Source organism: Macaca mulatta, chromosome 7 (assembly GCF_049350105.2).
Source record: "Macaca mulatta isolate MMU2019108-1 chromosome 7, T2T-MMU8v2.0, whole genome shotgun sequence".
In the NCBI taxonomy this organism is placed as follows: domain Eukaryota; kingdom Metazoa; phylum Chordata; class Mammalia; order Primates; family Cercopithecidae; genus Macaca; species Macaca mulatta.
In genome coordinates, this window is record NC_133412.1 from 17,041,799 (window position 1) to 17,057,047 (window position 15,249).

General features: G+C 39.7%; 1 protein-coding gene across 1 annotated transcript in view; it reads right to left on the minus strand.

Annotated features, from left to right (window-relative positions):
* FSIP1 (fibrous sheath interacting protein 1) overlaps positions 1-15,249 on the minus strand; it is a 194,369-nt gene that overhangs the window by 141,264 nt on the left and 37,856 nt on the right. Inside the window, exons 6-8 of the mRNA XM_001092473.5 lie at positions 10,445-10,540; positions 8,691-8,815; positions 7,111-7,221 (exon numbers count right to left, since the gene is read on the minus strand). Of these exons, the coding sequence (XP_001092473.3) occupies positions 7,111-7,221; positions 8,691-8,815; positions 10,445-10,540 (332 nt within the window). The remainder of the gene's footprint in view (positions 1-7,110; positions 7,222-8,690; positions 8,816-10,444; positions 10,541-15,249) is intronic.

Genomic DNA, 15,249 nt, shown 5'->3' on the forward strand with positions numbered 1-15,249 from the left:
CTGACAGAAGTCCAGGTTCTGATTTAAATTCCATTGCTCTCCGTTGAAAATAAACATGAACAGCTTAAAAAAAAAAGTTATGCATAATTTTTAAAATATATTACCTAATTACTCACAAACTCTAGTAATTTTTCCTAAATAAAGGTGATGTTAATACCATATAGCCCAAATGATAAATAACAAAGAATCACAGAAAAGTAAAGCTATGAAATCGATGATGAAATAGCGGCTAATAGATTTTAAATTCTTGTCTGAATGGGATTATTTTCAAATGACGCTGAAGTTAAAAGAGCATGTCAGATTAAATTCAACAGAAATGTAAATGTTTCATGCACTACACCATTACAGAAATAATGTATGTAAGAGGTAGTAAATGGCATCCTTTTTTTCTATCTGTGTAGCACCTCTACACACCCTTGCTATGTGTGGGGAACTTCTAGCTTTTAGGAATCTTACCTTTCCAAGATAGAACAGAAAATGCTCTTCACCAGCATCCTTTACAGGTAGGGTTCATGCAGGTAACTAAGGGTCCACACCACCAGACTCCCCGACTCAGTACTACCAGATGTGAGTGACCTGAGATCTGATCTAAACCCATTTCACTGGTGAGGGTGGTAGTAGAGACAGCTTAGGGGGTGCCATTCATTGCAAGTGTGAGTTCCCAACACAGATGAAAATATTTTTTAAATTCTAAATAAGTATCCTAGAGCAATAGTCCCCAACATTTTTGGCACCAGGGACAGGTTTCTTGGAAGACAATTATTCCATGGACTGGGGGGCAAGGTTAGAAAGGATGGTTTCAGGATGAAATCGTTCTACCTCAGATCATCGGGCATTAGATTCTCAAAAAGAGCAGACAACCTAGATCCCACCCATGTGCAGTTCACAATAGGGTTCGTGCTCCTGTGAGAATCTAATGTGCGGCTGATGTGACAGGGGGCTCAGCTCAGGTGGTAATGCTCGCTAGCATACCGCTCATCCCCTCCTGCTGTGCAGCCCAGTTCCTAACAGGCCATGGGACCAACAGGTACCAGTCCCCTATCCTAGAGAGATTCAAGAGAATGTTACATCCATAAAATTATGCATGACGGCTGGGCACGGTGCCTCGCACCTATAATCCCAGCACTTTGGGAGGCCAAGGTGGGCAGATCACCTGAGGTCAGGAGTTCAAGACCAGCCTGGCCAACATGGTGAAACCCTGTCTCTACTAAAAATACAAAATTAGTATAGTGCAGTGGCAGGCACCTGTAATCCCAGCTACTTGGGAGGCTGAGGCAGAAGAATCACTTGAACCTGGGAGGCAGAGCTTGCAGTGAGCCAAGATCGTGCCATTGCACTCCAGCCTGGGCGACAAGAGTGAAACTCCATCTCAAAAAAAAAAAAAAAATTATGCATGCCACTAAAAAGAACAACCAGAGAAGAGGAGTTCAGGGGGAATTAAAACATAATTATCATTTTAGTCACTTTCTTTAAGTTGTGCATTTATTTGTCAAAGATGAGATTGTGGGGCACTTCATAAAGGAAAGGGCACATTTGAAAACACAGATATTTAAAAGAACACAGAGAATTTGAGGAACAGCAAGAAGTTTGGTATGATTTGAGAATATAGTAAATAGATTCCTTCTTCAAAGTTTTCCTAAACTTTTCCTGCTGCACTGCTTCTTCCTCTGAATTTCTATTCTAACATTTGCCACCATCCATCTGACTCTAGAATTTCTACGTTCACCTCCCACATCAGATAAGAGGACTTGCAGAAAGAACGCTCAGTAAATATTAGTGTAAATATATATATATATATTTTTTTTTTTTTTTTGAGATGGAGTCTCGCTCTGTTGCCCAGGCTGGAGTGCGATGGCACAATCTTGGCTCACTGCAACTTCCACCTCCCAGGTTCAAGCGATTCTCCTGCCTCAGCCTCCTAAGTAGCTGGGATTACAGGCGTGCGCCACCACACCTGGCTAATTATTGTATTTTTAGTAGAGATGGGGTTTCACCATATTGGCCAGGGTGGTCTCAAACTCCTAGCCCCAAGTGATCATCCCACCTTGGCCTCCCAAAGTGCTGAGATTACATGCGTGAATCACCACGCTGGGTCTAAAAACAATTGTCTTTAAAAATCTCAAAAGAGAGCTGCGTAGCTAAGCAGCAGAATAGACATGGTTGAAACCCAACTTAGAAAACTGTATAATGAGCTTATATGTACAAAATGGCAAAAAAGGTTAACATTATGAGAAAGATGTTATAAGACCTGGAAGAGAGATCCAAGAGGTCCTATAGCCATCTGTGGCAGACACTGTCTACTGACTGACATGATCCCCATTTCTACCTCTACTACAAAAAAAGAGAAAGCCATATACCTGACTCCCCCTTCTCACTTGCAGCAACATACTGAACAAACGGCTATGTGTACAGCTTGGCCGGTGAGATGCAGGTAGAAGTCCTGGGGACACCATTCCATCCCCAGTGAAAAAGCAAAGCCTCAGAGGAGAGTCTCTTCGCTCTTTATCCTTCCCTCCTCTTGTCTGCCTGGAAGATGGACACACTGCCTACAGATGCAGCGGCAATCTCGCAAACCTAAAGACAAAATCCACAAAGGAACGCAGAACCCGAGGACAGAAAAACATAAGCTGCTCACCCCTGGATTTCTTGTTACCCCATTTACAGGTATCCCAAAAGGAGAAAAAAGAGATGATGGAAAGGAAGAAATAAAAAACATAAACTTCTGAGCTGAAGGAAGATTTAAACCTTCAGATAGAAAGAGCCTACAAGGGCCGGGCGCGGTGGCTCAAGCCTGTAATCCCAGCACTTTGGGAGGCCGAGACGGGCGGATCACGAGGTCAGGAGATTGAGACCATCCTGGCTAACACGGTGAAACCCCGTCTCTACTAAAAAATACAAAAAACTAGCTTGGGTGTGGTGGCGGGCGCCTGTAGTCCCAGCTACTCGGCAGGCTGAGGAGGAGAATGGCGTGAACCCGGGAGGCGGAGCTTGTAGTGAGCGGAGATCACACCACTGCACTCCAGCCTGGGCAACGAAGCGAGACTCCGTCTCAAAAAAAAAAAAAAAAGAAAGAAAAAAAAAAAGAAAGAGCCTACAAGGCACCAAGCAGGAACTGAAATGTTTTTAAAGACACACACAAATACAATCTGATAAAATTGAGAGCTCCAAAATAAGGGGGAAATTCTACATGCTTCAATAAACAAAGGATTTTGCATGCAGAATTTAGTTATCTGCTAAGCTAACATTCAAATGAGGAAAAAGTAAATATTTGAATACACAAACACTCAAAAATTATCCACACTCCACTATTTCTTGGTGCAAAATTTTTCAAAAAAGTTCCAGAAAAATAATTCAAGGAATGATTTATACAAATAAATGATTTGTTGAGTCCAAACACACAGTTAATGGTGCAGCTAAAAATTTTGGCTAACTTTTGTTGAGAGAGATTCCTAACATACAAGAAGCATACTATTTTTAAAGGTTAAGATTAAAATGCGTAATATTCCAGAACTAAAATTCCAGATGATTTCAATATATCCTGGAGGAAAGAAAATGAAACACAAGGGAAATAAAAGTACACCAAAGATCCAATCTTGTTAAAATATGAAATTTTAGAAACTAATTATGGAAGTTGAAAAGAAAATATGAATTGTAATATATTTTTAAAACTTGAAGGTTAACAGTACACCAGATCAGAAATAGGATATTAAGTTTCCAAACCACAAGGGAATAGGGAGATAAACAAAAACAAATATGATAAATAAAATATAAAGTTTGATGTCAGGAAAAGATTCAAAAAGTATGTGGTCATAATGATTGTGAGTAAATTAAATATCCTCATATTGATAATAACAAAAGATAAAGGATGACAAAACAAAGATAAAGACACAAAAGCAACAGCAAACGCCCAGCTACACAGTACCTGTAAAAGATCAAAAACTAAAATGACAGACATGACTTTAAAATAGAAAGACGACATAAATACTAACAAAAATAATGTGCAAAAGGCAGTATTATTAACAAAAAGTCATTATGAAAGCATTCCTAGAATGTATAAAGAAAATCTATCGCCATAGTTCGATATGCAGTGAGACCATGGGTAGCAGTACTGAACTTCACAATTAATAACAAAACCAGAATGAAACCCAGATCCCTTAATTCTTACTGGTATCTAAGCTTTTGTTAATAAAGCAGACACATTACAGTTATGTGTCGCTTAATGACAGGGATATATGTTCTAAGACAGGTATCACTAGGCAATTCTGTCATTGTGCAGAAATCACTGGGTGTCCTTCCCAAACCTAGACGGTAGAGTGTATTACACACCTGGGCCACATCGTAAAGCCTATTGCTCCTGGGCTATAAACCTGTGCAGCATGTTTTGTAGTTACTGTGTTGTAGGTGATTGTAACACAATGGGAAGTATTTGTGAATCTAAACATATTAAAACATAGAAAAGGTACAATAAAAATATGGTATAAAAATATTTTTAATGGCACACCTGTATAGGGCACTTAACCATAACTGGAGCTTGCAGGACTGCAAGCTGCTCTGGTGAGTCAGTGCTTGAGTGGTGAGTGAATGTGAACGCCTAGGGCATTACTGGCTGCTACTGTAGACTTTATAAACACTGTACATTTAGGCAACACTAAATTTATTTTAAAATATCTTTATTTAATAATAAATGAATTTTAGTTTACTGTATAACTTTTTTACTTTTAAAACTTTTAAATTTGTTTAACTTTTTCACTCTCTTATAATAACACTTAGCTTAAAATACAAACACAGTATACAGCTGTAGAGAAATATTTTCTTTCTTTATAAGCTTTTTCCTATTTAAAATTTTCTTTTTTTATTTTTAAGATTTTGTGAAAAACTAAGACACAAATGCACACACTAGCCTAGGCCTACACAGGTCAGGATCATCAATATCACTGTCTTCCACTCCATATCTTGTCCCACTGGAAGGTCTTTAGGGCAGTAACACGCATGGAGCTGTCATCTCCTATGATAACAACGCCTGCTTCTGAAATTCCTCCTGAAGGACCTGCCTGAAGCTGTTTTACAATTCACTCTTTTATAATAAGTACAAGGAGCACACTCTAAAATATAGAGCTACCGTGTCACTAGGTGACAGGAATTTTTCAGCTCCATTATTATCTTATGGGACCACTGCCATATAAGAATGTTGACCAAAACATCATTATGTGGCACATGACTATACCATGAATCAGCGAAGCTAAAATATCTCAGAATTATGTGGGCATTTAGCAGTTTCCCTCACCCACCCATTTCCCCTACTGCATCAGCCCCAGGCATAGCAACACCTTCACCTGCTCCTAGACACAGCCCCCGCTGGGACCTCACCATCTCAGGAAGGATTATTTAGAAGATTATTATCTCTGATATTCTGTAGATATGTGTTTGGTTTTTGGTGGAAGGGAGGGATATTTTGTTTGCCCACGCAGAACTTTTTTAAATAGGAGCGGTTGTGAACATGTTACAAGTTTAATATTTCCCACACAAAAAAAATCTGAATTTCTAGCTTTCCTTGAAAAATTGGAGGATCCAGGCAGGCCTGGCCTGAGATTTCCATGCAGCAGCCACCAGCGGACAGACTGTTAGCTCCCGCTGGATGGGCACGCCCTCCCCTGTGGGCCACAGGCATCACTGCACACGCACTGCTTTTGGACCTACAGCAAAAAAACTACGCTCTGAATCTCTGTGTCCCTAGATGTGGAAACGAAGACAAGGATTCTTGTTCAAGTGATTTATTGGGAGAGTGCCTTTGGGACCAGGGACGTGAGGAAAACAGCTGAGGGCAAGGGCACAGGGCCAAGCGAGGATGTGGTCTCAGCTGAAGACCAGCTTCAGTCTGATCCCTGGGGAAGCTCTGGAGGACACAATGCCCCACAGAGCTACTCTCACCTTTAGATAAAGGGCCCGGGGTGAGGAGGGAGTGATATCCTGGGCTGTCTGGCTCAGGGAAATTCTCCGGGGAAGGGGACAGCTGTGCACCCTTAGCACAGGGCTGGGGCATGGATGCACAGACAGGTGTCAGGGAAAGGGGATATGGGCAAGGTCCCAGCAGCATTCAATCCATCATGTCCTTATTAAATGCAGGGGAATACAAGATATACAAAAGAGCTAAGTGCTTCAAGGAACATAGGAGAGTGTATTTCTTCATGGAAGCAAAGAATATTCCTCAAGTTTAATATGTAAACAAGTGCAAACAGTGGCACAGCACTCTTTAGGTGACCTTCCTGGGCCCTATAAATACCTGCATTTGCCCCACCCCACCCCCATTACATGCTGTTCCCCTCTTTCAGTGTAGTCTGTCCCCACCCAGACTTATCACCATAAGCAGGCCCTCCTGTCAACCCCAGGACTCTCCAGGGAAGTGGCTGCTCAAAGTTAACTGGGCAGGAACAGGATGGAATTCTTTGGGATTACTGAAGACTACACTGAAACACCACAAAACCAGTTTAGGGACAGTAAGAAAAGGAGACAGAAAAACACATTCATATGTCATCAGTAATAAGTACATCACATCACAGGCAGAAGTTATTTTGATAAGCAATGTGTAAACACTCTTAAAATGACATTAAATAATCCTCCGAAAGTCAATAAAGAATTGACCAAGAATAAATTTGAAAACTTCAATAAAAATAATTGTACAAAACAGGATTTAAAAAATTAACTTATATGTTAAGTTCAGAGGTTACATGTGCAGGTTTGTTACACAGGTAAATTTGTGTCATGGGGGTTTGTTGTGCAGATTTTTTTTTTACCCAGGTATTAAGCCTAATACTCATTAGTTATTTGTCCTGATCCTCTCCCTCCTCCCAACCTCTACTCTCCAACAGGCCCCAGTGTGTGTCACTCCCCTCTATGAGTCCATGTGTTCTCATCATTTAGTTCCCACTTAAAAGTGAGAATATGCGGTATTTTGTTATCTGTTCTGTGTTAGTAAAACAGGATTTTCTTTAAGTCAGAGAATAATGTCTCAGAATCTGAAAAATTATTGTAAATTTGTGCTACTGGGTCAATAACATGATTTTTTAAAATCAAAATTAAGAAGTGTAGAGTTCTCTATCAGAGTTTACGTACCTCAGAACTGGAGAGCCCAGAATCTTTCTCATCCAAGTCCTTCAAAAGCTCAACCAGCCTTTTCTTCTCTCTCTCAATCATAACTACTGGGTTTCTTGATTCCTTGGCCAACTGCAGAATTTATTAATGGAAATATTATATAATCAAAGAAAATCACAGTTCAGGAAAATAAAAATGGAACCTGAGACTTCTACACTACAGATACCCAAAGAGAAAAGTTGCGAGATTAGGCATTTTACATTTGCTAGGTAATTTTATTTGACGCAAAAATTTTTGTATAGGGCCATTCTCTAATATTCAAAGATATCCCTATAAGCAGGCCTTCCTGTTAACCATTCCAACAGACATTTTATTAAAAATTAATATGAGCAGTTTTCAAACCTCTCTATCATAGATAAAAAAATATAAATGCAAAAACATCCTTGCTGAGACATTTGGAAGAAATCTTCTTGCCACTTTCTTTGGGGTACTGATCCACTAAATGAAAGTGCTTTTAAATGTCAAGACTACCATATGAGGAATTTAAATATTCAGTTACTATTAAAAAGGGGAAAGAGAAATCTACAGTAGACCTGCTGTGTCAGCAAGAACCTGGATAAGGGGGGAACTCTACTGCTCTAGGAAAATTGAGCAGTAAATAAACATACAACTGGCCAATGCAAAGACAGAGACAGATCGAGATGGAGAAGGTTTCCTGAAGAAGATCATATGAACGTGGAGCACAAAAGTCGAGCGTCCCAGAGGCCAGTCCTGGCAGTGGCAGGCTGTCCCATGGATCCAGTCTGCCTGGAAATGATCTGCCAATTATGGGGAAAGCATCAGGCTTGAAGTGTAAAAAATTACTTAACTCTCTCTTGTCAATACTCCACACTTGCCCATGCAGTTTTCTAGTGACGCTGTTTAAGGGGTGTGCAGAGCTTCTGTCCTCCTCACTACATTTCTTGTTGCAAATTAATTAACTCGCATTCTGGTCTAACCCAGCAACCCCTTTGCCCTTGTTTAGTGTAAGTCTGCCTTAAAGACAAACCAAGTCAGGTTGCAAGGCCTGTAAGACCAAAGATGGGTGCTTGAAGTGGAAGCTAATCAAGGCCAGTGACCAGCTGCTGGGAGGTTCAGCGAAGAGGCAGACAACCAGTTGGCTTCTCCAGCCCAGCTGCTGCCAGGAGCATTTTCCATTCAAAGTTGTAAATGTACTAGCTATAAAATCAGTCTTATTACTTAAAAAAAAAAATTTTTACCAATACGCAATTTAAAGTCTGAGAAACGTTGTCCAAAGCTATTATCTAAATAAATGTTTTGCAAATTGCAGGAAACAGACTATTTCTGGATAGTGAAATAAATGATAGATGCACCTAGCAATTTTAAAAGGAGATAGGATAGGATAGGATGTAATGGGTTGAACATAGAAATAATGAAGTACTGGTTTATAAAAGTTTTCTTTTATTATATCTACTAATTCAATCATTTATACATTTATGATGGTTGAAAAAATATTTCAAGACACTGAACTGAAAAAACCATTGCCATTTTTTCAGCTCATTTAGCCCCAAATTCTCGCTTCTGAATTTCTAAGTACATACCTCAATGTTTCTCTTAATAAAATCCTGGTTGTGTTTACCCCTGAGCTCAATCTTTTCTGTATTTGAGAAAGGTTTCTTTCCTGCTTTGATCAATGACTCATTTCTTTCCACATCACAGGTAAAATCTAATATTAAGAAAGTTCAAAAATTTTTCGTAATTATAAGTGTCAATTATGCTAAAAGCCCACTTTAAGCATATATTAAAGTATATAAGAAATAAAACACACACAGAAGAACTAACTTCTACATTCCAGATCCAGAAACCTCATATATAATGGAGATCTATTCTTAAAAAGATAAATGTGCTACTGTAACTTCGAATGAAGTTCTCATAAAACTTCTTGTGTAATTCATTATCATGTATCAAACTTCTTCCTGTTGATTCCATGAGAATGATGGGAAATATCAATAGAACTTCAAGACAGACATGAGATGAAGAAATTGCTGATGTTAGGGAGACTTTAAAATATATATTTTATTTCAGTCTTGACACAAAACAAAAATTTCCCTAACGACTAGGTCATCCCTGCTATTCTATTAATTTGCCATCACCCCTTCTGAACAGTGCATTTTGTTTAGACTGTCTTTTGAGCAAGGTCTGGGAATTAGTGTCCCATGTCCTGGCTCCCATCTATACAAACCCCTAGAGCCCATCTCAGTTGGCCAATTTTCCTCAACCATTCGGAAGAGGCTTGAGTCAATGTCTGAGATATTCAGACACTGAGTGCTCAAAATAAGAATAAGAAAAATACTTGTGGATTCATATTCCCCTTTATAAAATATCTCATTTTCTCTGTGTCACATTAAAATATTTTTAAACAAAAAATTTGAGTAAATTTGAGTAAAAAAAAATTTTACTCAAATTTAAGTTATATAAGCTTATAGGCAAATAAACCTACACTTTAAACCTGGGGTTTTATTTTTTAACAGTCACATAATTATCTTTTAAATCAACTACCAATAGTTAAAGTATGAGTTACTTTTTTGGTAAGTGGCCTAATAGATACAAGATATAACACTTCTTCCCATAATTCAAGTTGTATACTGTCTTTTAAGTTGAAATATGAGGTTTGTTTATTCATTCAGCTGAAGTTTCATATACTCGTAAGCAATACAACATTTAAAAAAATACAAATTGAACACAGCCATGTTTATATTTATCATAGAGCTTCTTTAAAATACGTTTCTAATAAATAGCAGGGGAAACACATTGGGTTATCTGGCCAGAACTGTCTTCACTGTAAATGTCCTCTTCTCCTCTCCAGTCTGGCAGTGATATAGCTGCCATGTTCCCAGAATGACCCCAAACCTTGCTGGGTTGGACAAGTTGGTTGAGCCAGGCGTAGGCCCCTGACCCAGCTGGATCACTCAGGCTCTTCTCTAGGATTGCAGAATTGAGCCAACCTCTGAATGACTAACCACAGCATGTGCTCTTGGGAACCAAAGAAAGCTGCCTCCCACCAAAATCCTTTTCACAGGTTTGTTTCTGCTGAAGCCAGGTTCTTATTACTTGCAGCCAGCTTTTAAAAAAACTCTTTATTATTATACAAAATGTCAAGCATCTAAAGTAGAAGGGCATAACAGATTCTCAGCAATTAGCTGCAACAATGACCAGTCTTGTGTCATCTTGAACCCTACTTGCTTCCACTTACCTTTGGATTAAATTACATGAACTTATTTCATTTATGAATATTTCTGTATACAGCTAGTATTCCCTTGTGAAAATATGTATAATCACACAAATTAAAACATACCTTTACTGAGTTTCTGCATCTGCTTTTCATATTCTTCGGGAGGGATCTGAGTATGAAACACGGAGGAAAAGTTGTCTTCATTCTCATGAGAAGGACCTGTTGATTTAAAAAATCATCTGTTCAATGCTCACAAAATAAATTAAGTTGTCTACAAAGTTGTTTTTAAAAGATAACATTTAATATTCTCTCCAGTATTCCTCAATCCCCTCCAGACATACAAATTTCTTAAGACAATGTCAATGTCACCTCCAAGTAGAAATGACAATCATCTTTGTATAGACGAGCCAATGAAACAAACTATAGGAGCTAAGATAGTTAAACAGCATTTCCCTAGAACTTAAGCACAAAAAAAAACGTGTAACAGTGTGCTAAAATATCACATTAACTCTCCAGAGACAATGCACCCAAATCTTGATGCTCATAATACAGAGAATATGCACACTGAGTAAATATAATTGTGATTTTCTTTAGGTCCTCAGGGTGGAGACTTCAAATATGTGATCAGTCATTAAGATGAAAGCATGTGAGAGATAACTTGGGAGACTCTTAGCAATTAACTTTCTTCTTTTCTGATGTATTTTCTTGGCACCTCCATAAAGAAAATAGGACATTGTGTTTTTCAACTTCTTTGTTTCAATGTAGTTTATTTTTATGATCTCCTACTAGCTAATTTGGACACTGTATATTTGCAAGATGCTGCTAACATAAACATTTTATTACAAGTGTGTCTCTATACCCTAACGTGAGAGAATCTGCTACGTTGTGGCACAGAAATGGTTCTGCCTCAGAAAACATGGGAAGTCTTGAGGATATTACAGGATCCACCACCTCTCCCAGAAAGCAAACCAAGTTCAGACACCCCCTATGAGCTGATACAGACAAAGAAAGCAGGCAGAAGATACATTTACCCTCAACACACAACCACCAAATTCAAAACACAAAACTTCTGCTATAAACACTAATTCATCAACACCAATTCCCTAATTTGGAGTTCATAATAATGAATTAGGAACTGGGGTTGACATTATACTGTTAGTCTTTGTACAATCTTTGATGAGTTAATCAAGCAAATTTGTGGTGTAAGCCTGGGGAGAGAGGGGTAAACTACTTAGAAAACAAAAAGGTTTAAAATTGTTTTTGAACTTTCATTTTTTTGGTGCAACCACTATTAAGAGATCTTCAATATTCATTAAAAGTAGGCTCAGCAAGTCAGTAATTTGGCAACATTTTATTATCAGTTTAAGTTACATTTACATCATAGTCCTGAAGTGGTAATACATTTATTTTCTATCCCATAATTCCTTTAGGATAACCATTTCACTCAATTTTATACTAAAATACCTGTAAAGACATAAAAATATGAAAATTTACAATACTGCAAACCCTCACAGGTGATCAGCGACTATCTGAGGCCAGTGTCACGCAGGTGGTAAAGAAGAAGGTGAAATTACTCTTGTGACCCTGTGGCTCTTTGCCCATCATCCCAGTGGTATTCACTGCCTCAGAGAGAGGTGGGTACTACCTACAACAAGGGTGCCATCGATCAGCTTTGAGTTTAAAAGACAAGAGTTTAAAAGTTGGGCATTCAGTTGCAAGAGGCTAACCCTTGAGGGAAAAAAAAATTTCTGAATTCCAAAAGTCTCCCTTTAGAAAGTTCTTCCTTCTTTTTCAGAAATAATGTAGAAGAAATTATGGAATTAACCATTTAGTAGCCATCATAATAACTGACTCAGGTAAGTATCATCAATGAACGATAAAACTAGTGGGTGACAGTTTGAGGAATAATAGGATAATAGCCTCAAAGCATCTATCTCCCCCACAAGATAATTTATTAATTACCAAAGGAAAAATAGTAACTTTACCATGGAGAAACCTGGTAGACACCATTTTCATCTAAAGTTAACATTGTGAGTATCGGGACCATCACCATCACGCATTTCCTGATCTGATCCATTGAGAAGGACACTATCACTTCTGTGGGATTCCTGCCAAAAACACATAACCTGAACCTAACCGAGCAGAAACAAACCAACCCAAACTAGAGGACATGGTACAAAATAATAGGCCTACTATCTTCAAAAATGTCTATGTCATAAAACACAGAGACTAAAAGGTATGACGGGAATTATAATGCATAGCCTGAGATTTTTCTTCTGACAATTGGCAAAATCTCAATAAAGCCTATTGATAATTGCATAACAATCATTTCCTGATTTATATGTATAATCGTGCATGTATGCGTGTATATGTGTGTCCTTATGTGGAGAGGGAGAGAGAAAAGAGAATGTGGTAAAATTTCAACATTTGGAGACTCTGGATATAGAGTATTTGAGAATCCTTTGTACTTTTCCTTTGACTTCAAATCTGAAGTTACATCAAAATTAAAAGTTAATAAGAAAATTTTTAAAATTCCTCTCTTCACTACAAACATTCATGTGAGAAGGAAAAAAAAAATCTCCCTTTAGAGATCATGAGCCAAAACTGTGATGATTGAGCAGTTTTTCATGTGAGTCCTGAAAAAGGATGACTGCAGGATGTGATTTAAATTGCTCACTGCCACCCATGGAAGAAATTAAAACCCATCCCAAATAAGGATCTAGAGGACCTAGAAGACTGCAGAGGGGATGAGTTTAGAGCAGACACAAGTGATACAGGTATTAAGCTGCTCCCCGGCACAGCCCCTGGAGGTGAAATCCTGGAGGTGCATAGAGAATCTGAAGAGGACGGAGAAGCCCAGAGCAGAGTGAGCTCTGCCTCACTGTACACCTGGAACTGAAGGGAGACCCCGCACACAGGAACACGGTGCTCTCGATCCACCCATGACAGCTGCAGAGAAGCAAAGGCAGTGTGGCATGCTTACAGCGAGACAGGGGCTGAAGTCATCTGTCTCTCTCTCCCCCCTCCCCCAGTCACAGACACACACACACACACACACACACACACACACACAGTTCCCCATGGTTGGCTGGCCTGTGCTTGAAGGAGACCAGAAGCTCTCACACGCCCCTGTGAAGATGACTGGGGTCGCGATGAGGGGGTGGCACACAGCCTCCCACCAGAGAGGATGTGGCAGGGACCACATAGAACATCAGCATCTGCTGGCAGATGGCAAAGGCTAAATGGGACCAGCTACAAGTCAGCAGACGCCCCAGCTGGCTTCCCATATCCACAGACCAAGCGGGACAGGATGCCTCTGAGAGAACAGCAAGGACCAGATGCACGCGCCACCCCCCACCACCCCCAGGCCATGATGCTACACAGGCGTCCTCCCGAACCCAGACACCACCCTGAGAAAAGGCAGGGAGAAACAGAAAGGGAAAAAGAGCCTCATTTCTGAATACTGAACTGTACAATTTTTAGATGTCCTACACAAGTATAGTAAATTCTCTCTTAACATCATCTATAGATTCTTGGAAACTGCGACTTTAAGCAAAACGACATATAACAAAACCAATTTTACCACAGTCTTATAAATATAAATAAGAATTAAGTTTCTATGGCACATTTCTGGTCACAAAAACATTATTAAACTTCTAAATAAAAGACCAAAACACTTCTAATATTAAACACTGACATAAATGTGGGCTATAAGTATATTTACGAAAAATTAATAAAAATAAATAAGGTAATTATTTACCAGCTTATTCCAATTCAGAGTCTCGGGTGGCCAGAGTCTCTCTTGGCAGCTCAGAGTTCCAGGCAGGAACGCACCCTGGACAGGATGCCATGGCAAGGTGCACTCAGACGCACCCACACGCACTCACAGTGGAACCACGTAGATAACCTAACATGCGTATCTGTGAGATGCAGAGGAAACCGGAGTGTCTGCAGAAAACCCACGCAGATGGGGGAAGACAAACAAACTCCATACAGACAGTGGCCCTAGCTGGGAATCCTTTCTTTTGTTTCTCATCGATGTTATGATAAAATGACATTGAGCCCAGCGTGGTGGCTCACACCTGTAATCCTGGCACTTTGGGAGGCCGAGAGGAATCTCTTGAGCCCAGGAGTTTAAGACCAGCCTGGGCAAGATGGCAAGACCCCATCTCTACAGAAAATTTAAACATTAGCTGGGCATGGTGGCATGCACCTGTAGTCTGTTACTCAGGAGGCTGAGGTGGGAGGATCCCTTGAGCCCAGGAATTCAAGGTGGCAGTGAGCAGTGATCATGCCACTGCACTCCAGCCTGGGCAACAAAATGAGATCCTGTCTCTAAAAATAAAAATTAAAAAAATTAAAAATTAAAAAACACGATGTTGAATGAAATGATGTCATTCGAGGACCTACTGTTATCAGCGGCCATGCAAGCTTTGCGTACTGAAACAGCACAGGGGCAGACTTAGATCTAGATGGAAGGCAGCCCCTTGACTCAGAGATAAAAGGAAAAAATCACCCAGAAACCAGAGTCCCCATCTCCTTGAGCAACAACACTGTTTCTTGAGGCAGTTCAAATGCGTTACTCAACTGCCGTCAGACTTCTTTCTGCATCTCTTCAGAGGCTGCAACTCTTAGAAAACAACTGCACAGAAAGGAGGCAGATACGAGCAATAAAGATGTACTCCTGCAAGCAAATCCTCACAGTGGAGACAGAGGTGTGATGCTAAGAGCCCTGAAAGGCTTGTCCCCAGAACTACATCAGTTATAGGTATCAAATCCGAACCAGCACAGCAGAGCCTCAGGAGTGAATGTCCGCTAGACACTCAAAACTGAAATGGCAGCTGGGCACAGCAACCTAAGCTGCAACCAGAGATTTAAAATCACAATTTTACCAGCATCCAGATGGACCACGAGCAGACTCAAGGCAG